The sequence below is a fragment of the Triplophysa rosa genome, linkage group LG18, assembly GCF_024868665.1.
Source record: "Triplophysa rosa linkage group LG18, Trosa_1v2, whole genome shotgun sequence".
Classification (NCBI taxonomy): domain Eukaryota; kingdom Metazoa; phylum Chordata; class Actinopteri; order Cypriniformes; family Nemacheilidae; genus Triplophysa; species Triplophysa rosa.
The window spans coordinates 13,081,358-13,108,644 of NC_079907.1; the positions used below are offsets into that span (position 1 = coordinate 13,081,358).

Genomic DNA, 27,287 nt, shown 5'->3' on the forward strand with positions numbered 1-27,287 from the left:
ACTCATAAAACGAGAGCAGGTTTAAAACAATTGTAATGGCATAATCTTGAGGAATTATTTTGGCCTAATAAAAAGTGGATTTATTAAATTCATTAAATCACCCATGTTTATTATCATTTACGCCTTAAGCTTACAGTTGATTGGTTAACATTCTGACACAACATTGTGCAGTGTTGTAGGGGATGTAGGAAATGTTGGTGAACTCAGAGGTAATTCAGATAGGCTAATCCAATGAAAACATACAGTGCCTAGCAAATTTATTATATAACCTGTCATAATAAACACAAATATTTTAGGATTTCGTCTAAAAGTTATTTTAAACTTAAAATGTTATTGTCATTTAGTAAAGTATTTCCAAGTAAATGCGTCACTCAGAAGTCAGAAATTCAACCATCAAAACAGAGTTATTATATTTTTGTTTTTAGTTTTATTAATATTTTAAAATAGATTTTGTTGTTATATTTTTATAATATATATATATTTATGCTTTTGTCAATTTATTATTTTTTGTTTATTATTATGTTGCTGTATAATTTTTATTTATTTTAGTTTTGGTTTATTACTATAATTCTTGTGCCTCAAACTTATTTCAGTTTATTTCTGAGACAACATTTCAATTTTTCATTTAGTTTAAAGGTGCGATGTGTGAGATCAAGGAGGATCTATTGACAGACGTGCAATATAAAATACATAACTATGTCTTCAGAGGTGTACCTGTTTTTATTACTTTAGAATGAGCTATCTCTATCTACATACACCGTGGGTCCCCTTTCACGTTGAAGCTGTTGGTTGCAATTCGCAACATCACCGCTAGATGCCGCTAAATTTCACACACAGGACCTTTTATTTTTTCCAATCATTTTTAGGCCAATATTTGATTTGATTTCAATAAAGAGAAATGTTTTCAAAGTTGTACATTCAGTAAAACAATAATATCTCTTCTGCCTCTAAATTAGAAAATGGATAACAACTATAATGATATTTTAGCAATAAAAATACTCCTGTGACTAAAGAGCTTACACATACTGGTGGATTAACCATTACAGAAACATAAAAATGATTTTGGTAATCACTAATACTGTTAGTTTAGGGCAGCTGTGGCACAAACCTTACATTGGGTGGTGGTGGTCTGATACATTTTTCAAGCACTGTATATCTAATGGGGTTGTAATTGTGCATTACACTGAATGAGAATGAGGTGTGATGTTCATTAGCTTGGTTTGATGTATTTTGGGTAATGAACACCAATAGCAAACATATTGTGATAACGAACGCTGCTCGATTTCGAACTGTTTTTAAAAGCTTGCATTCTCCATTACTCCTATAGTACATTTTCTGGTTTTCTTTTACACTGTAACTGTGTCCCTGTCGATTTTCCCATTCTTATTTCATCCCTGCTGCATTTTTATCCATCGGTTAGGATCTAGCTTTCCCTGCCAAACTCTCTTTCCGTCAACAAGCGTTTGCTTGGGAACTAAAGTGATAACAGCACATTGACTGTCACACATTCAGTCCCCTCCCACTTCTCTCTCGCTCTGCATCTCTGACACCTCAAGTCTGTTTGTGTTTGCTAAGCCTGTCCTCTAAGCTCAATTCTCCAACTTGTTTCAGATCCAATTATGGATATAAGAGCTCCATCGGGCCACACTTCCCCATCTCCCCACTCCCTTTTTGACCAAGTCTGTTTTTATTCTGGACACTTGGCTCAGCATTTGTATCTGCGCATTGACAGCAGTGCAGACGAGCTGTAAGCAGAGCCCGCGTCTGGGAGCCACCTGGATACAAAATGATGATAACAGTTTCGGTACTCCAAAATTAAAGGAGTGTCACACTCCCAGTAGTTTTTGTATTCTTGCTTGTGTGACATTGCGTAAATATCTCTAAGCCACAAAGCAGCTTAAATTTGTAAAGTTTTTAATTAGTTTGGAGTCTAATTTCATTCGAATGCAGTTCACAAGCTGTAAATCAGCGAAGCATCTGGCAAACTTGTCATTCGCTAAATATAATATCTCCTCCGCTGCTGTTTATCTACAAAAGCGTCTGGCACATAAACCAGGTGGAAATAATGAACCACCGAATCCCTGCGATTCATCTAACACTCCTCTCATTTAACGCCTCCCATCTTCTCGTTCTTATCGCGGTTCTTGGCAGATTATTATGAAAATGCACACATGCTTCTCCCTTCTAGACATTTTTTCCCATTTCTGCTCGAACTTATTTTTGTGATGCTGTACTTGCATGTTGTTTGTTTTCCACGCAATTGTTTTTCTTTCATTCATGAAAATGACTGGGAGTAATTGAGGAATATGGTGTCCCGATATATCTGAGTCGGAGTGCCGGGGCAGCCCATAATTACAGATACAATGACACGTGTGGATTGGCGCTAATGAGGTTTGATAGGCTGTCTAAAGTGCGTGAACCTGTCGCCTGTTTAGATCATTTCCGAGTTGTAGCACACGGCAGCGCTGGTCGGAAAGGAAGGACGCGGTGTGCTTTTTGCTTACTGAACAACAAACTGATTAGCTCGATTCCTTGCAGAAAATTAATTGGGTTTCTTGACGCTTCCAATTAATTTCCATTTTTTAATGTCCTATTTGAAAATGGGGGCAAAGATGTATAAATGTGATGAATGGGAATACTACAAGCCGTATGTGTGTTTGTCTGCTGGAGATGAATGAATCCTCCACACATGCTGCTCATAAGCGTGTGTTTATAAATGAGCTCAGTGTGTGTATTGATCAGAGTGAAATATGGAAGAAATGCAGTGATTTTGCTTATTTCCCATTTGAGAGTTTTGTCATGGGTTTGGTGTGTGTGTTTGTGCATGCTTTTAGATAGGTGATTGTGCTGCATGCTTGTGTTTTGGTTAGTACCTACAATCCCCTTTATGTCAAGAGATTTTTTTATTCATGTTGACATTTTTTTTCAAAATATGCGTTTTCAACAGACTAGGGCTGGGCGACGTGTTTAAAAATAATTATCGATAATCGACTTTAGAATCATTGCGATATTCGATAATATCAGGTGTATTTGACTTCATGCAACCAGTGTTGCAGTGACTTCTTTCAGCAGGTAAAGCGCGTAGATAAACCATAGCTTTTATGCAATAGAAAAATGTTGCAGGTGTCCTGAAATTTCATCCTACATGTCAGATTATCCTACCAGGCATGCACACATCAATGTTATGTCATTTTTTTGCGCTATAAAATAATCCTACCTGTTTATTTTATACTGCTACGGGAATATGATAGTGTATTTTCGTAGTTAAATCATTCTACTTATTATTTAATACCTATAGTACAATTTGATAGGGTGTTGCACTGTAAATGAATCCTATATGTTTCTTTTATGCTGGTAGAATAATCTGACAGGGTATTTACACTGTAAATTTATTTTATGTGTTTATTTTAAGATGGCAGGACTATCTGACAGGATATTTTGCATTGTAAAATCATCCTACCTGTTTGTCGATGTGGTTTAGATTATATTAAATTTTGCCCTACAGTAGGAAAATCTGACAGGGTATGACAATTCGAAGACAGGTACAGCCCCGCGAGTGTGAGGATTTGCTTTGCCGACGCAGCTCGTCTTTCTCTTGGTCTGTCTGTGCAGCGACCGGCAGAAAACAGCAGCACTTTCAACTGACCGAACAAAACAGCGTTTCCAAAATTCTGTCGCTGTTACAGACTGCCTGGGCATATGACATTAACGTATTTTTTACTATTTGCCCTATTCTTTGGAACTCACTACCGACTTTGAGAATTGGAAATTATTCTGTGAACTAGCTATTTTTAAAGCTATTTAAAGCATACTATATTTATTTTCAAAATGTTGAAGGTATTTATGTAGTTTTGAGACCGCCACCTATTCCTTTCCAAATTCTTTTGAAGTTTCTTTTTAGATCAGTAGAATTGTAGTTTTTATTTGATCAAAACACATGGTTAATGCTGCACAACACGGCACAGGAACTGATAATCAAGTTTAATAAACATGTTTGATGTTTAATATACAGTTATGCATACCAGGGTTTTGGACCAATGAGACGTTGTGAGTAGGGCTGCAACAACTAATCGATAAAATCGATAATAATCGATATTGAAATTCATTGTCAACGAATTTCATTATCGATTAGTTGGTCTGTGACGTCACTTGCGAGCTGCGCAGTTATAAATCAAGCGCATCTTCTTCCCTTTTAAAATTACCGTTTTAGATGTGTCTCTCCGTGCAGCATGAGCTGCGCAGTTTTAAAGTCAGATGTGGTTCTCCGTGGATGCGTCTCTTCGTGCAGCGCGAGATGCGCAGTTTAAAAGTCACATGTTTCTCTCCGTGCTGCGCGAGATGCGCAGTTTAAAAGTCAGACGTGTCTCTCCGTGCAGCGCGAGGTGCGCAGTTTTAAAGTCAGATGTGGTTCTCCGTGGATGCGTCTCTCCGTGCAGCGCGAGGTGCGCAGTTTAAAAGTCACACGTGTCTCTCCGTGCTACGCGAGATGCGCAGTTTAAAAGTCACACTTGTCTCTCCGTGCAGCATGAGTGACGCAGTTTTAAAGTCACACGTGTCTCTCCGTGGATGCGTCTCTCCGTGCGGCATAAGTTGTGCTGTTTTAAAGTCAGACGTGTCTCTCGGTGCATGCGTCTCTCCGTGCGGCACAAGTTGTGCTGTTTTGAAGTCACACGTGTCTCTCGGTGCATGCGTCTCTCCGTGCAGCGCGAGGTGCGCAGTTTTAAAGTCAGACGTGTTTTGCATGCATCTCTTCAAGCTGCGCAGTTTTAAAGTTTAAAGGGGAGAGGTGTTTTAAATGACAAAATTAAAGATTATATTAGTAAAACCCAATTTGTGGCGTTTGCACTTTGCAAAGTACATAATAGGCTAAATACCCTGATTTGGTGGTTTATTTAGTTCAGAGGTGGGTAACGAAGTACATTTACTTGAGTACTGTACTTAAGTACACTTTTTGAGTATTTGTACTTAAGCATTACTTTTTCTGTTTACTTTTTACTGTACTTCACTACATTTGAATGACAAATATCTCACTTTTCATGGCACAAAAAAATGATTTCCTTGGCCGACCCTCCCATCACTCCCAAATTTGGGAGAGACTATTGTCAGTTGCTTCTAATATGACACACCTGAATCAACTCACCAGGTGTATTAATTATGGAGACATTCACAACATTTTGGGAGAAGGCTAATGAGTTCAGTTGTGTATACTTTTCCCATATCTGATTTACTTATTATAAGCAAAAGATGTAATTACATTTTTATCCGATTAATGATTAATCGAAAAATAATCGCCCAACTAATCGATTATCAAAATAATCGTTAGTTGCAGCCCTAGTTTGAGAAACGTTACGATGTGAGATTATCTATTTATTAGGGCTGTCAAAATTAACGCGTTAATAACACGTTAACGCAAATTCCTTTTAACGGCACTAATTTTATTAACGTGCGATTAACGCAGCGCGCATTTTCTGTTTGACCTTGGCCTTGCCCGTAGTTTGAGAAAGTAAACGATGCAGCAGCAAACAGAAATGGAGAAATAAATAGGTCTTCTGAACGTAAAATTCATATATAAAACGATGTCTGATGGTTCTGTCGACAAGACTAAAGTGATCTGCATTTATTGTCGATGTGAATTAAGCTATCACCGCAGCACGTCGAGTTTAAAATATCACTTGATGCGAAGCATACAACTGACGCAGAGAGCTCTCCTCCTCGCGGCAGACCACACTAGATTGTTTTCAGCAGAGACGGATGGACAACTCCACAAGCAACAGACTCACCACATCGATAGCTAAATGGGTGGCTACAGCATGTAGGCCAGTTAATGTAGTGGAGGACGAGGGTCTACTTGAAATTATTCGCATCGCATCTAACGATTACACATATGAACTACCTTCGAGAGCCACTGTTACAAGCAAGATTCACGACTCTTACGAAGAGGAGAAAGCGAAAGTCGAGGAGGCGATAAGACAGACAAACACGGTTGCGCTCACCAGAGATTATGGACTTCCCTCAGTAACCATAGCTACCTGGGGGTCACGGCTCATTATTTTGACACACACTGGAAACTACGGTCGACGCTTTGACTGTCATGAAGACAGACGAGAGGCACTATGCTGACGTTTGCGCTGAGCACTTTCTGCAGGTAGCCAGACAGTGGAATATTGAATTCAAAATTAGCCCACTGACCACCGATAGTGCACGCAACATGATTGCCGCGGCCAGGCAGCTTCCGTTCGAGCATATGCCTTGCATTGCACACAGCCTCCACCGAGCTATCACAGTTGCGAAAATGTAAACATGCTTGTGTAAGTAAATAGCTCAGTGCAGAGAAAGAAGTAATGGGAACCTGTGTTTTTCCAGTTTTTTTTCATGTGTTTAATAGACATGTACAAGTTCTTTGAAAAACATCTATGACCTTTGAAACATGTCTAGTCTCCATGCTCTATGTTGAGTATGGTTTCACTAATAATAAACAATGGATAAAAATGTGCGATTAAGTTGCGATTAATCACGAGTTAACTCATTACAATCATGCGATTAATCACAATTAAATATTTTAATCGATTGACAGCCCTAATTTATTTGTATAAAAACATTCAAGTTCTGTTAAATAAATAAGAAGTATGATATTATAAAGACAACATATTAAATAATAAGCTAAAATAAGAGTAATATTGGATGTATAAATCTTAACATTTTAAATTCAAATGTTTGCAATTTTCATTACAGTGTTGCAAAGACTACTTTACAAACTCCAATTTGTGAAATAAGAGAAAACTGTTGAAAGAAAAACAAAAATAGGGCTGTCAAACGATTAATTGCGATTAATCGCATCCAGAAAAACATTTGTGTTTGTATAATATATGTCTGTGTGCTGTGCGTATTAATTTTGCATTTATAAACACATACGCATACATGTACACTATACATATTTAGGAAATAATTACGTGTATTTTCTTTATATCTACCAATAATTTAAATTATATATAAAAGTTTATTCATTTGTATGTTTTATTTTTTCTAAAATATATGCCTGTGTGTGTATGTTTTTATAAATACAAAATGAATTTGCAAAGTACACAGACTTATATAATGTAAACTTTTATCAGGGTGCAAATAATTGTTTGACAGCCCTAGGATTCGCTTAACAGGACTAGGTGTTATAATCCCACTATTTCAGCACAGTTGAATTGCCCAATAGGACATTTCTCACGCCTTATGCATGACAGGGGGAAGCAGTCAAGAATATGAATAGAGGAAAGGAGGTCTGAGGTTTCACTGGGTTCGTCGGGTAGGCATCCTCTGTGTTTGGGGGATAAATGATTATAGAAATACATAGCATACTTACCTTTCCTTGCCATTATCAGAGAGACATCTCATGAGTTGTGTGTCCCACTTTCATCAAATCCATTATCCTGGGTGAAAGATGCCTTTTGGTGAGGTGCTGCTGATAATGCCCTTTGTATGGTTCCCATCAATGCGACACATCGTCAGTTGTGCACCTCAGCCTCATTTGGTGTTTCGGCCCTTTATCACAAGACCCTCAGCCAAGGGAGGTCCACCGCAGGTTGATCAGACCTGGGTGTGTGTCGCATTGTTACAAGGTCATCTGGCAACCCATGCTGTGTCCATCCACCTAAACCACAGCCATTGGCTTCTTCTTTCTGCACCACTGGCCAGTTATTGATTATCCTCCAATGGACCTGTCTTCTGAGAGTGACGTATTTGTCAGCTATGGTGACCACTGCATTTAACTCATCTAGTGAGTAGTGAGAAGCAGTGGGCAGCTATCACTGCAACTCAAAGGCACCTCAGTCGTTACCCGACGGCCCTTGAATCGAACCGGCAACCTTCTGGTCACGAGTCCGTCTCTCTAACTATTAGGCCATGACTACCCACACCGTTAATGCGCGCTCAGTGCCCCCGGTCCCGTATGGCATACCATTACAACACATTACCAAAATCAACGCAACCATACGTGCCAACCCGTTGGCTAAGGCTGTTATAGCCCCACTGGCTCCGTTAATGCAAGCTCAGTGCCCCTGCTCCTGTATGGCATAACAATAGAACACAACACCATTTTATTACATGGTCAATTGGCAGCCCATATTGCGTCCTTCGGTTTCAACCACAGCCAGTGGCTGCTTCTCACAGCAACAGTGGCAAGTTCTTTGACTCCAAGTGATTTTGCGCCGTTCAATGCCTTCCCACCTCATCCAACGGCCTTGCTGGGCTTGAGAGACCGCTCTGGCGCATCTAGTTGCTTCCTCTTGACGCCGAACCTCCTCCACTACCAGGTGACGCTGTTCCTTTGGTGTCGCTTTTCGCCACGTGGGTGTGGTTGATGCCAAACCAAGTCCCCCTCTGCCATGTTGAACTTGTCCCACGATGTCCTTATGTCTGGGGGCTGCCTTTGCATCTCCTACCACTGTTGTTGGGTTCCATTTCCTTCCTGTCGCTACTGTTGGAGCAGCATCTTTTACACAGGGATCACAGGATTCTTTGAGCATCATCTCTTACCTTGTTTTGGTGCATTTATATTCCTCCACAAGGCTTGAAATGGGTAGAGACAGAGCTCCATTCCTGTACAGCCCTAAGTTGCTAAGGCATCTTGGTAGCCCAAGCCATTTCCTCACTTGTGTACTTACCAATCTCTCCAGGTTATTGGCGTGAGACACCGTGAGCTCATACATTGAAATTGGCCACATCAGGCATGGCAACAAGCCAAATTGGAAGCACCGGAGTATCAGCTTCCCAGAAAGAGCTGTATTATTGACTTTCTTGAGTCCACTGGCTGTCTCTTGCCTGAGTTGTTCCACCTGTTCGGCGTCTTTAATGTCTGCGGTGTACCACCGTCCAAGGCTTTTGATGGGCTTTTCCGTGACCGTTGGTATGGGCTCACCCTTTATACAGAACCTGTCATTGGTAAGCTGGCCCTTGACAATAGAAATGCAAATAGATTTGCTGGGTTTGTCCTCCATTCGTGCCCAACTAATGTTCTCCTGTAGCTTATCCAGCAGCCGCTTTGTACATGCTTTGGTTGTTGTTATGGTTGTCATGTCATCCATGTATGCCTTGATTGGAGGTAGGCGCAACCCATTAAACATTACAGTAAATAAACAAATCTGGAAAGTATGGAAGAAAGAAGAGATAAACACTTGATAAACATGAACACTTCTAAATGAAACAGTAATAATGTTGAGTAGACTTTTGTGTTGTCATTTTATTTTTTTGAGATTTTCTGGGGACCCCCTTGAATCTTCTGGAGGGGTCCCCAGACCTCAGTTTGAATACAACTGGTCTAGTGTGATCTCGACAAAAGTACAGATAATTTAGCATCATGTCAATATACACACATTATTTTGATTCTCAAGAGCCACATCAGGGTTTATGACTCATTTTTTCACTAATTCATGCTTGTTTGTCTGGCCAGGTGGGGCCCTGCAACCAGGACAAACTTGTCAAAAAGTGACACGATGTGTCTGTCAGGCACAACGCAAACCCAAATACACCCTGACACAAGATTTCCATAAACAAATGACTGCGAGTGGGAAATAGCAGGCAGGAAGCTTCCTCCATGTCTGTGTCAGTTACTGTAAGTGACAGCTGACAAGTCACCTGGCAGGTGTGGGAGAGGCTTTAATGAGCAGCTACTGTTTGCCAGCCAAACGCTTCCACACCTGAGAGTCAAAACCCATATTCAGCTCGCCTTGAAAATATGACACTTTCTACAAGCCTTTTCAAGACAGCTGCCTGGTAAGCCCTTTAAGCAGGCTATCTCAGTGAGATTTTGCTGCAAGTTTGTCATATGTACTTGTTTTTTTTTCAGGTCGCCGAGATGCACGGAGAACTGATAGAGTTTAACGAGAGGCTGTACCGCTCTCTTATGGCCAAAGACAACCTGATCGGACAGATGAGACAGGAACTCATCGACTTGCGCGGCCCGGTAAGGACATGAAAACATTCACACACGCGTGTAACCGTTCATACATTCAGTGCTTGTTTACGCCTTCTCTATCTCTGCTCAACAGACACTCTGGACAGATCATTGTCTTTTATAGGTCTGCCTCCTCTTCCATCACCACCTATCTGTCTGTGCCAATATACCTTTACCCACCCATGTGACACAAACAAACACACACGTTTTATAGCTATCTGCATGTGTAGACCTGAACACAAAAGAAGACATTTTGAGAAACGTCTCAGTGGTTTTGTGTCCATACAATGGAAGTCAATGAGGGCCAATGTTGTTTGGTTACCAACGTTCCTCAAAATATCTTTTGTGTTCTGCAGAAGAAATAAAGTCATACAGGTTTAGAATGACATGAGGGTGAATAAATGAAAAAATGTACTTCTGAACTGATCTAAATTATTTTTAATTTAAATAGATCACAATAATATTGAATTTATATTGAATAACATGAATACTTGAGGCCACGATAATCAAGTTGTAAAAATCTGATATTGTATCTTCCCTAATCTGAACGCAAATAATATTAAATTAGTTTTTTTTACTTCATACAAAGCCTTTTTTCAGTTTTTGAAAAAACTATTTCAGTATCTGACCAGGACTATTGATCTGTCTCGGGCACAGTGGAGGACTCCAGCATGCCACAGTTTCCATCCTTCTCTCTCTTTCCTCTTGGCTGCTTATCTGTCGGCCATGGATTACTTTGATACATCTGACAGCAGTGTCCTTCTGTAACTGTGCTTAGCTGTATACGGTGAATGCTTTATCTAACCTCCATGGCTCATGTGTCTGTTCTTCTCCGGTGCCACTTTCTGCCTAGATTCGGCAGCCTGTGACCCCTGCAAATGCTGACATTACCACGCTCTCGTGAAGAGATAAGATGCACAAACCAATAGGATTAGAGTGCCATTGCTGCTTCCTGGAATGTGGGATAAATGCCTAGTCATTGGGATCTTTTCCTCTGATTTTAACATTTTCTGTAATTTCTTCTTAGCAAAGCCATCATTACAGTACTTTTAATTGATTGTGTTTTTGACCTTTAAATAGAAAGTAAACCCTTGAATTGTTCCAAATCTGTATAAATTTCTTTGTTCTTTTGAACACAGAGAAAGATATGGGAAGAATGCTTACAGGGCTCTACACTGCGACCAGGGGCGGATTTAGTGATTTGGGGCCCCTAGGCAAATCCATGTATGGAGGCCCCAACTATGCACCATTTTACTTTACTGCAACCCTTATTTTTCTTCCTCCTCAAAGCACACAACATTTCACCCCCAGTCAAAGTGACAGGGGAAAACTAAGCTTAATAAACAAAAATTAAGAAATATATAATAATGAATTCCCAAATGAAAAACATGGGATAAGTGTCTTAACAAAACACTTATATTAAAGTTCTAAAAAAATTTGATGAAATGAAAACTAATAAGTTATATAAAGCATTAAATTTATTCAATCAAACAGAAAAGTTGAACATTTTAATATAAGCCTTTTTTATAAGAGTTTTTAGCCCGTAAGTAACCAGTCTAACTAAATGAGCAAAGCTCATTCATACCCTACGTTCTCTTGTAGTTCACTGAGCTTTGAACGATTCACTGATCTCTTACATTCTGTGTAAACGAATTGGTTCAAAGGAGTCATTTGTTTGTGAGTCATTCTGATTGCAATGTGCGTTCATACTGGCGAAATGTGTACAGAATTAACGCTGATTCAACGAGCCAACTTCACAGCTAAAAACATTATAATGATGTACAGCAAGTTAATTTAGGAAATCTTTTCAAGAAATTCAAGAAAATGTAAATTGAACGTAAAACTCCTGAACAGCCGTGAAACACAGCTAATACAGCTCTTTTACTGAACTCTTCAGCGTCTCACTGCTGGTAACGAAACAGCGCCTCCATTGTGGCGTAACTGCAGTTGCAAATTACAATCTGTTTAATAATGCACGCAGTGTTTTTTGTGAAGACACTCAACATATTTTTGACGAGAGTCTAACTGAGCGTTCCCACCAAACGCGACTTGCGCGAATGAATCGCGCTATTTGCGCCTAGTTGGACGCTTGAACATTTTGAGTTTACTCGCTTCATTCGCGCGTGAAATTTGCGTCATTCGCGCGTGAAATTCACAACAGACGCAAGCTCGAAAAAATAAAATGGCGGCCAAAACGCCCGTTGGAGCATAGTTTTGTATAAATGTAAGTTTCATTTTCACTTTTAACAACTTCTGATTGCATTTCTAGCGAGAAATTAGTATTGTAGTTTTTAAATATGTGATTAGTTATTGCAAAGACGCTCTCTGTTAATAATTCAAATAGACTTCAGTTGCGCTGCTTATCTGTTTCTCTGGGCTGCCTTCGTGCACAGACGCTGCACGTCACTACTAGAGCAAGCTCCTGATTGGTTAACGCGGCGCGAATCTTCGCCAAAGTCCAGATTTTTCAACTCGCGCGAATCACGCGTCAAACGCCCGAAACGGTCAATTCGCGCGAATCGCCTCATTCGCGCCGCAAGGAGGTCTATCGCGTCTTTGCATTGACTTAACATGTAAATCACTCGCGCGTAACGCTTCATTCGCGTCTGGTGGGAACAAGGCGGCACGAAATTTGATTGAGGCAGCCGCCTCCAATTTCTTTATGCAGGAAAAACCCGGCGACTGCCGTCTCCCCGCCCCGCGAGGGTGCGTCTTCCTTGGTTTGGCATCAAGTGCCCTCTCTCCGTGTTTTTTGTGGTTAAAAACCTTTCATGCATTTAAATGTGACCAAATTTCTGTACTAGTGTGTACAGTATGAATCGTTAGCACTGTACTGACGTTATTATATTATGTCTTTATGTGCCCATCGATCTGCGCAGCGGAGTCAAACAACCTTTCTACCATTGAACTGGCCCTCTCCTACCAAGCGCACAGCGCTCTTTGTTTGACAGATGTTTAGGTCATCAGTCATTATAACTGTGTTGTCGGTGTTCATGGAGAAATACTCACCGGCACATTATCATTGCTTGTGGCCGGAAGAGTGCTGTGTCTGGCGGGAGAGAGATGCACTACTGCTGTAGGAGCAGCGGTGGAGTTTGTGTGGGGAAAAAGTCCACTTTGGCAACAATCTTTTGTAAATCGTCTTTTTTCCTCTCCGCTGGTATAGCTGCGTTCTTTGTTGTTTTATTTCCCTGCGACTTTTACTTCGTTTTGCAGCTAATGTACCACACAATGACACTCTCGCTGTGGGCAGTTCTACTAATTCTGCCGCTGCGTTAACTTTCTCTAGCTGGTGTCGTACTCGTCTTGCGCATATACAGTGGTAATGGAATGGTCCACTCTAATCTATAATGGGGGGAGTGCCTTCGTACAGATGTAACAACGTAAAACGTTAACAGGGATATCCCAACTATTTTGATGATTACTTGGGGCGCTATGTGGCTGCTGACATGGCTTATTGGTTAAGTCCTCCCCTTCCTTTTGGATTGCCTACCTTTGCCTAATAGTAAGTCCGCCCCTGACTGCGACCAGAAATTAGTCTCTGCGACCGTGAAAAAATATTTAGGTGCACTGGTGCGATGTTGCTTTTGGTGCTAATAAATAAATGTACGGTTGCATAGGTGTAATTTTCGGGTAGTCCCCACCACAAAAATAAATTAACAAATGCTTGCGGAAGATGTCTATTGTTTAAGGTCCATTAACATCTAAAACTCGTGGAAAACGCAGGATGCGCCACTTTTTCACCATCCCCCGTTGCTCACACTCGAGTTATATTTGCAGAAGACAGACAGCCGCAACTCCACAAACGCGGCCAGTATGAAATGTGTGCATCATCCGTGCTCGTGACACTTGCTTGTGCATCCAGTGTCCAAGCACAAACACGTGTAAACCAATGAATACATGACATTTTTAGTCATTGGAATAAACTGTTTTTAAGTGTAATGCACCGCAACAGCCAAGTGACCTTCCCCAAATGACAGTTTGGGAACCACACTTTGAGAGCTGAAGTCAAAAGCGAAGTAGCCGATGGATGGACCGCCCACTATATAGGATAAATATTCCCAACGAGTTATTACAGAAACAATTTATTAAAGTGCTGCGTCTAATCTCCCTCTTTCGTTGCAGTTGAGAGCTGGCTGTAACCAAGGCAAGACAAAAAGTCCACATGAGACTGTGCAATTTGATTTCATCGTTTGTAAATCTCAAATCAAATGTTATTAATTAGGCATATGTAGCCTATTTTTAAAATACATTTTAATGATTCCCTGCGTGTTTCGGTTGGTCTGTATTCTGTGGTGGACAGTAGTATATTAACGTTATTCAGTTAAATTTGGCACAGTGATATGAAACTGTAATGTGGTTGACAGATCTGGACCTACTTTATAGATATGCGCTTCCTGAAAAACAATGCACACCCTTAGAATGTTCGCCAGCCAATCACAAAGAGGCATTCAACTGCCCCCATGGTATAATCAATAATAACCAATAAGCTTAGTTTTTATGCTTTCCCATACTTTGTGCATGCTATACAGTGCCAAATTAATGTTTCTTTAAAAAAACATTCAATTGTCTGTGGACCTAAATGTTTGACTGCTCCTAAAGTTTTAAAATAAGGAGCACTGGTGCTCCTAAAAAAATAGGTTACCGTAGAGCCCTGGCTTATAAACAAACAGTTCTTGGACCCTATTGACTACCATAGTGGCAATGATGAACATCGGCAGTATTATCCCTGGTAGCTACAGTGCAAAACTTAATATTGATTGTGAGGTAAACTAAATTGAAAGACTGAATAATGAAACATTTTATACATTTATATTATTTAATTCAAGTACATTGTTGTTTTATTCAAAGTAGAGATGCACCGATTCTAAATTTCTCCATCGGGTAATAACTGCCGAAGCCGATACTGAAGAATAAATGAATATTTCTTAACTTTCTGAATGTTATTAATTCATATAATGACTATGAATTTTGAACATCAAACTGGTGATGTTCCTTAGCATTTTCTGTATACAGAGCACAAATTCATTGCACCTTCCTGTCCTCTTTTGATTGACAGGATATATTGTTCCTGATCATTGGCTGCTTTTAAACTATCAGCCGATAGTGTATGAAAAATGATCGACGATATCGATTATTGGCCGATATAACAGTGCATCTCTAATTCAAAGACTCTTTTTAGACTTTTACTTTATACACATTATTCCTTAGTGCTAAAAATTAGTGCAAATTAATACATTTCATCATTGATTTGCTCTTATGTAGGATACAGTGGAATCATATTCATTTTTTTATGTTTCATTCTATTGTAACACTTTCTGTACTCAAGAATATGTTTTATTTAATCTTTTTCATTGTAATGCTATTAGTAGTCCATATACTTTTAGCACTTACTGTAAGCATTTTTAATACTAAAAGATGAAAGATAGATTTGTATTAATACTTGATTTTAAAAAACATTAAAAAAAAGTGTTACTGTACTGTAATGCTCTTTATTAGATGGGAAGTATGCCAATGTTGGAAGTGTTTGAAACCGTACCGTTCTGATCAGCAAACTCGGCTGGAGATTCACAGAAATTCTCACCACGTCTTCCTGTGTTGTGTTTTTGAGCAGGTTCCAGGAGACCTGAGTCAAACCTCCGATGATCCCAGCCTATCTGACTTTGAGACGTAAGTGGCCTCCTCCTCGCTGTTCTTTTATAATGGTCTGTACATGTCTCTATAGAGAATCAAATCGATAGTATAGAATTTCACCCAATGCCTCTGATTTGCAGAAAGAGAATGTTCTAAAAATAAAGAGGTTGAACGCTGTTTCTGTTTTTACACAGCAGTAACCTTTGTATGTGAAAGGATGTCAGTCATAATAAGAAAGGCCCGGAAGGAAACGCATAGGACATTGAACCCTTGTGTCGTGTAAAGACCCTGTTGGTCTCATTGATGACTAATGGCATCAATATTTGTCATTTTTTCCCATCCATGTCAATAGACTTAATTTCAAACCCCTGGGAGAAAAATACTGTAGCTACTCTGATGTATTATTGTAACACGTTGAGGTATTCTCCATTAAAATTTCTCTTGTGTGTTTCCTTCCCTGTGTGTCTTAAGAACTCAACGTGCTCTTGTCAACGTGTGGATCCCTTCTGTGTTCCTTCAAGGTCGAGGTGCCAACACCTATCATGTGTATCAGGTAGCGCTTTTAATCCTAATAATAAATAATTCTTTCTTTTTATGTGCAGGGGCTGCGTTTAGTCGGGTGATGTTAAATCATGTAGTTCTGTTGAATTGTGTTACAAACAAATTCTTTATATAAAATTCAATTCCTTATATAACGTCTAATAATTTAAGAGGTAAAGGTCACACAACAGACATGTTGACATATGCCACTATATCACCCTTGTAATACGCCTATTTAGATATGATATTGGGCCATGCACTTTATATACAGGCATAGATTTCCATGTAGCAATAATTTCCCCACAGATTAGTTGCTTTTGCTGAGTGAATTGCTTTTGACAGTGTTTTTCGAAGTTTTCTCTTGAGTCTAACCTTGAAATGAATCCCTATGGAAACAGATCTGTTTTATTGTTTCATGAATGAGGGATAATTCTTCGCATTATTTCTCATTTAACCCTGTATAACCAGGCTTCACGTTTCCTGATGGGATTCCTGATTCTTACGCGATTCTTATTTTTAATGATTCCATCTTGACACACTTTTAAATAACAGGTTGTATGAAATTGGATTCTGATATCTTCAGTATTTCTATATTTTCTATATTTCTATATATATTAGGGATGTAACGGTATTGTAAATATCGAAGTATCGCGATAGCATTTTTTTTCGATACTATCGTGGTCGCATGACGATAGATCTTCCAGGCAAAGTGTAGTTTTTTCAGCCGAATGGAGCGAGTTGAGGGAAGCGGGAACTACAATTCCCATCAACCCATGCGTGCCCATCATCCTCTGCGCTCTGCTGCCGCCCGCTACAGATCAAGTTGAGCGAAAATGGCGGATGCCGCTAGTGGCATAGAAACGGATTTACAAATTGTTGAAGCTAGGGCTGGGCGGAATGATGGAATATTCCGTTACTGCGGAATAAAATGTCAACCGTAAGAGATTGTTCGATTCCATGTATTCCGCGGAATGTAAATAAGTAGGCGTGGTTAACTCGGCGCTCTGCAAATTAGGCGCTATTCTGAAAAAAAAAAATGAATCCACCCGTAACAAATGAACGTATCAAACATTTTTTTTAACCTTTTTTCAGTCTGTAGTTTAGTGATCCGCTCCAGTCCGGCGCTTCTCTCACCCGCAGTGCTCGTGCAGGGATCTGTGCCAGCATTTAAAAAAGCTCATTCTCAACACGTATTTCAGAAGTCAGGTTGTTTTGAAAAGCTGTTAATAGTTTTATAAAGTTTAACTTCAGGTGAGCCAAGGTGAAACTTGCGTTGAAATGCGCGATGATGCTCGCGAGCGCGTGAGCGCTTTGATGTGACGCGCTTCTACCTCCAGTTTTGGGAGACGCGTGAGGAGTCACCAGAGACTCGCAGTGCAAAAACAAGCCCGAGAATAAACAAACCTAAAGACAGAGAGTCGCAACACACTAAAAGTGCTCATCTAATAGAGAGTGAAGAGCGATAAAGACCTACAGTACAGACCCCATGAACACCAGTTTAGTCATATACTGTACTCTCATTGTTTGTGCATATTCATACTTTATTGTTATATATGTTGTCTATCTTCCTACTGTATAAATATGATATAGCCAGAAGATAAATATGAATAAATAATAATAAATAATACATCTGATTATCAGAACTTAATTGGATATCTTTAGTACATTTTCATAACTTACCTACATTTTAACTATGGTGAGCATTTAAATGAACTGTAATAAATAAATTAGTTAAATCAATCTAATAAAAATGAGGTATAAAATATAGAATTATAATGGGAGATTGTTTCATGAAATATATCGTTACCGTGAAATAAAATTACTCATTCCGTGAAATAGATTTTTGGCCATTCCGCCCACCTCTAGTTGAAGCTAAAGCGAATTATAAATCGCATGTGTGGAAGCATTTCGGTTTTCCGTAACAAGAAACGAGAAAAGGTGACGGACAGACAAAAAACAATATGCAGACACTGCCAGACTGCGGTGAAGTACAATTCGGGGAATACGACTAATATGAAGAGCCATTTGTTACATCACCCCAAAAAGTTTCATGATGATACGAGGAGAGAGAAAAATAGCAGTGAGTGAAGCAGTGAATGAGGTGAGTATGTGAGTGAAGCAATGAATGAGGCGAGTACCTGACTGGTTGTGAGTTGTTAAAAGTTGACAAACAACTCAAACTTTTTTCATTTTAATTTTTTTATGTTCTCAATTTTTATGTTATTAATTTTTATGCTATTATATTACTGTTCTTTGCACTTTAAAATGACCTAATCTAAAAATAATAAATGTGATCTTTGTTCAGTCATAGTTTAATAAACACTTATGCCACATTTTTCCAAGTCTTCATTTGTTTTTTGTTTTTTTCCTGCACAAAATTCAATAAATATCGTATCGTAGTCTTCATATCGAGGTACTATCGTATCGTGAAATGTTGATACCGTTACATCCCTATTAATATATATATATATATTATATATATACAGGTGCTGGTCATATAATTAGAATATCATCAAAAAGTTGATTTATTTCACTAATTCCATTCAAAAAGTGAAACTTGTATATTATATTCATTCATTACACACAGACTGATATATTTCAAATGTTTATTTCTTTTAATTTGATGATTATAACTGACAACTAATGAAAATCCCAAATTCAGTATCTCAGAAAATTAGAATATTACTTAAGACCAATACAAAGAAAGGATTTTTAGAAATCTTGGCCAACTGAAAAGTATGAACATGAAAAGTATGAGCATGTACAGCACTCAATACTTAGTTGGGGCTCCTTTTGCCTGAATTACTGCAGCAATGCGGCGTGGCATGGAGTCGATCAGTCTGTGGCACTGCTCAGGTGTTATGAGAGCCCAGGTTGCTCTGATAGTGGCCTTCAGCTCTTCTGCATTGTTGGGTCTGGCATATCGCATCTTCCTCTTCACAATACCCCATAGATTTTCTATGGGGTTAAGGTCAGGCGAGTTTGCTGGCCAATTAAGAACAGGGATACCATGGTCCTTAAACCAGGTACTGGTAACTTTGGCACTGTGTGCAGGTGCCAAGTCCTGTTGGAAAATGAAATCTGCATCTCCATAAAGTTGGTCAGCAGCAGGAAGCATGAAGCGCTCTAAAATTTCCTGGTATACGGCTGCGTTGACCTTGGACCTCAGAAAACACAGTGGACCAACACCAGCAGATGACATGGCACCCCAAACCATCACTGACTGTGGAAACTTTACAATGGACCTCAAGCAACGTGGATTCTGTGCCTCTCCTCTCTTCCTCCAGACTCTGGGACCCTGATTTCCAAAGGAAATGCAAAATTTACTTTCATCAGAGAACATAACTTTGGACCACTCAGCAGCAGTCCAGTCCTTTTTGTCTTTAGCCCAGGCAAGACGCTTCTGATGCTTCCTGCTGCTGACCAACTTAATGGAGATGCAGATTTCATTTTCCAACAGGACTTGGCACCTGCACACAGTGCCAAAGTTACCAGTACCTGGTTTAAGGACCATGGTATCCCTGTTCTTAATTGGCCAGCAAACTCGCCTGACCTTAACCCCATAGAAAATCTATGGGGTATTGTGATGAGGAAGATGCGATATGCCAGACCCAACAATGCAGAAGAGCTGAAGGCCACTATCAGAGCAACCTGGGCTCTCATAACACCCGAGCAGTGCCACAGACTGATCGACTCCATGCCACGCCGCATTGCTGCAGTAATTCAGGCAAAAGGAGCCCCAACTAAGTATTGAGTGCTGTACATGCTCATACTTTTCATGTTCACACTTTTCAGTTGGCCAAGATTTCAAAAAATCCTTTCTTTGTATTGGTCTTAAGTAATATTGTAATTTTCTGAGATACTGAATTTGGGATTTTCATTAGTTGTCAGTTATAATCATCAAATTAAAAGAAATAAACATTTGAAATATATCAGTCTGTGTGTATTGAATGAATATAATATACAAGTTTCACGTTTTGAATGGAATTAGTGAAATAAATCAACTTTTTGATGATATTCTAATTATATGACCAGCACCTGTATATATATATAATTTAGAACATACATACTCATTGTTTTTTGTTATTTTATCTCAGTTATATAAGGAAATGGAACCACATCTAATCATGCTCATTGTACTTAAATGCAATGCTTGCATGAGGTTCCTAATGAACTTTTTTAAGTCAACTCTGTAATCCCCAACCAGAGTTTTTCATGTTAAATTGACTTAAATGCATTTCACTGCAGGGTGCCCGTGTAGATGAATGACTAGTTTATCCCACATACTGATGTTGAATATTCTGCATTCTAAATAAAACACCAGAAATAAACTCGTCGCACATGGATAACTTCTATTAATTGCACACCACAACTCTTTACAATTTTTATAGGCCCCCTTACTTTGCCCATGCCTATAATTAAATATTAACGTGATAATTCACCCAAAAATGAAATTTCTGTCATATTTACTCACCCTCTTGTCATTTCAAACCTCATTTCAGACTTTCTTTCTTCCGCAGAACACAAAGAAGATATTTTGAAGAAAGCACTGGCCACCATTCACTTCAATTGTATGGACTCAAAACCAATGCAAGTGAATGGGAGCCAGTTAACAACATTCTTCAAAGAATCTTCTTTTGTGTTCTGCGGAAGAAAGAAAGTCATACAGGTTTGAAATGACAAGAGGGTGAGTAAATGATGACTCCCGAGTCAATTTTTTAATCCTTCAGTCATCCCCCACTGTAAATTATGAGACATTACCACCACCTCCCAAAATTACAGCTACTCCATTTTCCACTTTTGTGTTTCTGCCTCTCCTCTTTGCTTCAAAATTACCCTCTATAAAATAAAATCAGACTGCCGTTGGACTCCATAGAAAGAGCGTAATTGATCTTCACTAATATTAGCAGAGCTTTGTTTTGCTGGCAAGAATTCCACCTCCTCGTGTCACGTAATGAAAAAATATAACACCTGCCTAAAACAACTCATTCCGGTTACACAATTTCGCAGGGAAAAGGTTATTAAAAAGAGGACGTAATGACTCTGTGAAAAGAAATATAGGTTTGTAATGTGACTGGGTTGTTCTGCTGTTTTCCTTTTGTTAGATACAAGCTTTCTGTTATCTGACAGAAATGACCCGTATTCTGTGTACACCGCTGTGCCCGGTGATGTATGGAAAGCCTTGTGAGTCTTAATGGCGCTGCTGTGCCTTTGTAAATGTCCTCCTTAAATCAGAGCGGCTGCGACGAGCACGCGCGTGGCAGGCAGCAATCTCAGCCATCATCAGCGGCGTGAAGCTTACACGAGACACTTTCCCCTCTTCTCTATTTCCTGTTGATGTTTTCTTTCTTTTTTTAAAGAAGTTAAGGGCAAGTTATGGTCATGCGTAGGACGTAGGCAACGTGCCGGTTTTCATTTATATTTGTGTGTCAGTGTTAGACATATGCCCGGTTAACCGAAAATATATATCACGTGATTTATGCACAACTTGTGAGTGAAGTACGGTAAAATGCTGCTGCATCCGAAAGCCAGAGGGCGCTCTCGTGCAGAAACTCCAAATACGCACTGCAGAGGAAGACCATAACACACGTAGTAGTAGGAAATGCCTAAGGAAATGTTTTTATCACCGATCAAGCCTCCTCAAGTATTTTTATGATAATAAAGTATATTTATAATGATCATGTTTGACGGGTGTTGCTTTTTCAAATGCACGTTATAAGCGACTCAAACTCGCACTGCTTTTAGATCGAGCAGCATTTCTACTGATCCCAGAGCCGTGCTTCAAGGACAAGCTACGCATCAATAAAATAAACGATACCTTGCATTATCGCAGCCAACTCGGTTTCAGCAAGATTTGGTGGTAACCGCGGTTAACAGGGCACATGTCTAGTCAGTGTCAGCATCGACAGGCAATGACCACTAGGCATCAGTGTCCATGCGTGTGTTGCTTGTGTAACCAAGAAGAGCCGAAGAAGAAGCAGCTCGTTGTGTACGCTGCCTGAGAAGCATTAGTACTGATAGCAGCAAGTAAACAGTCACTTTTGTTGCAGCTTGAAATGTTAAATACAGAAGAACAAATCATTTACTTAGATAATTCATTCGGCAACGCTATCTCAGAGTTTTTGACCTTAGAGACGCGTCGTTTCATTTTTGGAGAGGTGCATGTCAGGCTACGCAGAGCTACGCACAGCCTACGGCGTAGGTCCTACACACGACCATAACTTGCCCTTTACACGTAATACAATCAGGGCCAAGCGCAGGATTTTAGAAGTACCAAGGTCGAAAAACAAAAAAAGACTTGCCTTGATCTACATATGTACATTTTGAAGGAGCAATGTGGAGATTTTAGCAGCATCTAGTGGTGAGGTTGTGAAATGCAACCAACGGCTCACACCCTTTCGAAGCACTATGGTGGCTTCAAAGAACTAAGATGTCATCACGTTTTTTTGTCCTATTTTTTGTTTTACGATTGTTATTACACACCGTTACGAAACTACAGAGGTCCGGACCTCGGGAACCTCAATGGTGGGTACGGCCATGAATACAATACAACATTTTACAGAAGTTCATCAAATATTGTTTTAAACTGAATTTTATTGGAAAAATATAAGTGCATTAACAAGAAGTAAACAAGTATATTTTTTAGCATTCAATGAAATATAGATGAATTACAAATCAATTCCAGTGTGTCTGTGTCGATTCCTGATACATCCAGTTCAAGGTTATTTTAGTTTACTAAAATTAGGACTTTGAAAACGTTTTTGTTTATTGAAATCAAATAAAATATTGGCCTAAAAATTATTGGGCAAAAATAAACTAACAAAAAATTGAAATGTTGCCTCAGAAATAAACTGAAATATGTTTAAAGCTCTAAAATTAGAATAATAAACAAAACTAACACAAAAATAAATTAATCTTATATAGCAACATAAAACATATATAAACAAATAATAAAATGACGAAAGCATATAACAAAGTTGCTAAATATTTAACTAAAATTAACTTAAAAATCAAAACTATAATAACTCTGATGCAGTTGTAGTCCCTAGTAGTAGTTGTACACAAATTGATTAAAGAAACTTTCTTTGACTTTTTTGATTGTTTCATTGAAATTGTTTGCAGTGAAGCAGTTGTAATGCAATGCAAATGGATGAATTAAACTTTTTTTACTTGACAATTCAAATTGGTTGCTCGCAATGACATTCTCTTCTGTTAGTTTTTATTATATTGAACATGCAACAACTAGTAAGATCTGCTCCAAATATATGCACCAGTGGGTTGCTCATAGCTTTCTGAAGTGCATATACACAAGCACTGATCTGAGCTTTTTTAAAAGACTCATTCCCTTTGATCATCAAGACCATCTGAGCCCTGTCTCTCAAATCTGAGTTCTTGTTTTCATGAACTTTTTCTTGACAACTCATTTTTCCTCCTTACTTCACCGTTGTTATTTTAATATTTTTTATCTAATGAGGAAGGTAGAAATGCCAACAAAATGTTCTCAGAATCAGATATCGAAATCGCTGAATATGAACAGAACACTACTGTAAGTGACTGCTATTAAATTAGTCTGAATCTGTTTTGAAAATGCACATCTCCATAATTTATGTCAAAGTGGACTTTTGAGTATGTAACAAGCTCTGTAATATCAATATCCCAGTCTTCACTTGCTTGCCCATTAAAGCGTCTCATTTAAGCCGAATTTGAGGAGTATGAGAGACTCTGCATGCACGAGCACGCTGCGGTGGGCTACGCTGAACCCTGCATATGTATTTTGAAGGATATTATGCTGATTATAGTGTAATGATGATCGGGATGGTGAAGCCGGTGGTTATGATTATAATGAGAATCACGATGACTTTTAGTGAGATAATGATTCTCATCGGAGTCACATCATCGGCGGCCCGTTATTAATTGCAAAGTACTTTGCACATTGACATTAAAAAATTGCCCGCCGGCTATTGTGTCACTCCGTTTGATTGAAATCTGGCAGCGATGGCACTTGTGATGGATGGACCATCGGCAGTATCATCTTGTAAGTCCTCTCCCTTAGATGTTACGAACCGATTGATACTGTAGACATTCAGTCGTTCTGATTACAAAGACGTTAGAAAACTGTCCTGTTTGTAATCAGATTTTTTCGACATCATCAATCATAAAGAGATGTTTTCAGAAATTTGTTGCGGGTTACGGCGGGTCACACTTTGGCATGGTATTTGCTCATGTCTGAGAGGTTGATTATTAGGTTAACACTTCGGGAAGGAAAGAAGGTGCGAGAGAGTATGTTTAACCTTTAGAAAGAGGCTTGTTACAAAGCCGAACCGATCTCCTGCTCATCCTCATTACGGTGGCTGTGTAGCCGGCATTCATGATTAATTCATATGGAGGTACCGGCTGGAGCTCACTGAGGGCCAGAACTTCACTCAACGCTGAGGAGACTCAATGTCTTCATCATAGCTGAGCGAGGAGGAAAGATGGCAGCTTTCTAAAACTCTTCTCCTCTGTACCCCAATAAAAATAGTGGAAAACTTTAAGGCGGGATGTCTGTTTATAATTGTAAGTGCCAATAATGGAATTTCTCGTGACTAAATTATGTTTTTATCAGTGCCAATGTAGGTCGTTGTTAATACATCATAGGTCAAAGGGCAGACGGGTCACATGACGCAAAAACCCAGGGTAACCCGCGGGTCGGGTTGGGGCGAATAATGAAATTGTCACTTTATTTGCGGGGCGGGACATTAAAAACAAAATAAAAAAACATGTGTTGCGTGCGATTCCCTATAGCCTATATTAAATAATTGGGAATATCGTATTTTATTAGGTTCTTTGATAAGGTTACAATACGTAGGCCTACATAGCAACGTAACTTGCGTGATGTCCCCAAACCGAACACGTCACGAAAGCGCCAAGCAGCTCCCGCCACCAGACACAACAACAAAACAAACGGAGAAATAAAAGTGAAGATGGAAGACGAGGTGCGGGAGAAATTAAGGTCGGGAATTTACATCATTAAAAGAAAAGAAGGTCAAGCTGCTAAATCTAATGTTTGGGACCGGTTCTCAGAAATAGTTGCAGCAGGAGACAACAGCAGTATCGGCTACGTGAAGTGCAAGTTTCTATGGTTCATAAGGGTATGTTGTTGCCAGTTTACAGGGCGATGTAATCTAAGGGCTGTTTCCAAGCACTTTTAGGCTGAAATAAAGTCTGTTTTCATTTACATTACAATGCCTAGTATGTCTTTTTAATGGTCGTGGGTGCAGGGCGGGTTTTAAAAATAGATAGAGCGGGCGGGCCACATAATTTCATAAAAGTGGGACCCGCGGATTGGAAAAAAACCCAAGTCGCGCATCACTAGCGCAGTGACACTTATGTAATGAGGTCAGGTGTATGTTTTTGGGAATTTTACAACAGCTTAGAACACGACACAACCAATCAGACTGATGCGTTTCCATCTCTAGTAAAACAGTGTCAACACAGATGCACACACTGTTGATCAGACCATCAACTCTCTAGTGAATTGGGGTTTAGGAGGCAATTCAGCCAAAGTTAAATGGACAAGAATCTATATTTCTTTTGGCTCCACTGCTGACCTTAGAAGGTTCATACTGCAGGACTGAGCTCACACTGCTAATAAATGAAGCTTTTATAGCAATCACAAACTCTTCACCTACTGTATGAACAGATAGAATTGCCTATAAACTGGAGCTCGGGGAAATAGAGCTATATGAGACATACACTGTAGTAGACTGTAAGGTGCAAACTAATTTCGCTAAATATAAAAGGTGATACCAGCAGGGGAAATGTCTTGTTGCAAAGGTTGCTGATGAAACCCCGGGGTCTTTGTCATACGTTCAGTGCTGAGATCTGTCCTTTTTTCACCTCATTTTCCCTTTTTTCTATTTAATTCTCTAAATCCCCATTTAAATCCATCTTCAATGACACCTCTAATAAACATCTTAGCAGAGTTTCTTTCATGCTGGCGTGTGATGGCACTAACCCAGTCGAACAGTATTTATGGGCCCATCTGCTGCTGTCTTCACCCCTGCCTGCATCGCTGCCTCCCACCCACACTGGCTCACTCCGCGTTGTTTGTCTTGACCCACGGTGGCCGAAACTTTAGAGGGCATCACGCCTGAAGTCTCACACCAAATGAGATCGATGCATGTTGGACAGAGAGGTCAAGGCGAGTGCGGCTCACTGACTCTACTGCTGGATTATTCTTGCCTTTATTTTATTCTGGTAGTTTCAGGGCCGTTCAACTGCGATTGGTTCTTGATGCCAATTTAGCCAGTCATATCTTGGAGTGACAGATGAGGTCTGATCATAAGTACTTGCAATGAATAATTACATACATTTCGGTTTGTTCATCATACAAGCTTTAAATCACAGAACTTAATCACGTGACTATAGTGTTTAGATTAAATAGACTGTGAGTAAATAACCGTTTGAATTCTTTGGTGAATTATTCCTTAATTCAACATATTCCCTAATTCATCTGTTGTTTTTTTGAAGGGTAATGGGTTTCCTTTGAACATAATGCACGCATACACACCTGCTCACACTCTACACACAGGTGACAGATGTTGCGGCTGAATGTTTGTAATGAAATACTCTCGTCACTGGTTCTTATTGCTCCCTCTTCTCCGTTCCTTCCTCTCTATTTCTTTCTCTGGCTCACTCATTCTCTTACAGTACATCATGGCTCTGGCACAGCAATCTACCAAATGGGTTCTATTTTCTGCCTAATTTGCCAAATGTTTTGTCTCGGTAGAACCGGAGAGAAGAGTGAACTTCAGGGTGAGTGGCAGATTGCGAGGCTGTGCACTGCCATGACTGTTTTTCAGAATCAGTGCTCAAAACTATATCATTGGATTTTGCTATTACATATTGATTCTTAAAGGTGCGATGTGTGATATGAAAGGTGGATGTGTTGTAAGAGGTGTATAAAGATCTTACATAATGAAGCGTTGTGTTTTTATTACCTTAGAATGAGCTATTTCTATCTACATACACCACGGGTCCCCTTACATGGAATTCGCCATGTTGTTTCTACAGTAGCCCTAAACGGACAGACTGCTCTACAGAGCGCATTTCATAAATATGTTATCTTCTTCGGCAAAGAAGAGAAAACATGACAACATCTTTGTCCTGTATCAGCCGCCACAGTTCTTCG

At 39.5% G+C, this 27,287-nt stretch overlaps 1 protein-coding gene across 1 annotated transcript in view; it reads left to right on the top strand.

The window, feature by feature from the left end:
* The window catches only part of snx29 (sorting nexin 29), a 103,880-nt gene that overhangs the window by 51,116 nt on the left and 25,477 nt on the right, over nucleotides 1–27,287 (top strand). The window contains exons 16-18 of the mRNA XM_057357802.1: nucleotides 9,833–9,949; nucleotides 15,555–15,610; nucleotides 16,046–16,127. Coding sequence (XP_057213785.1) covers nucleotides 9,833–9,949; nucleotides 15,555–15,610; nucleotides 16,046–16,127 — 255 coding nt within the window. The remainder of the gene's footprint in view (nucleotides 1–9,832; nucleotides 9,950–15,554; nucleotides 15,611–16,045; nucleotides 16,128–27,287) is intronic.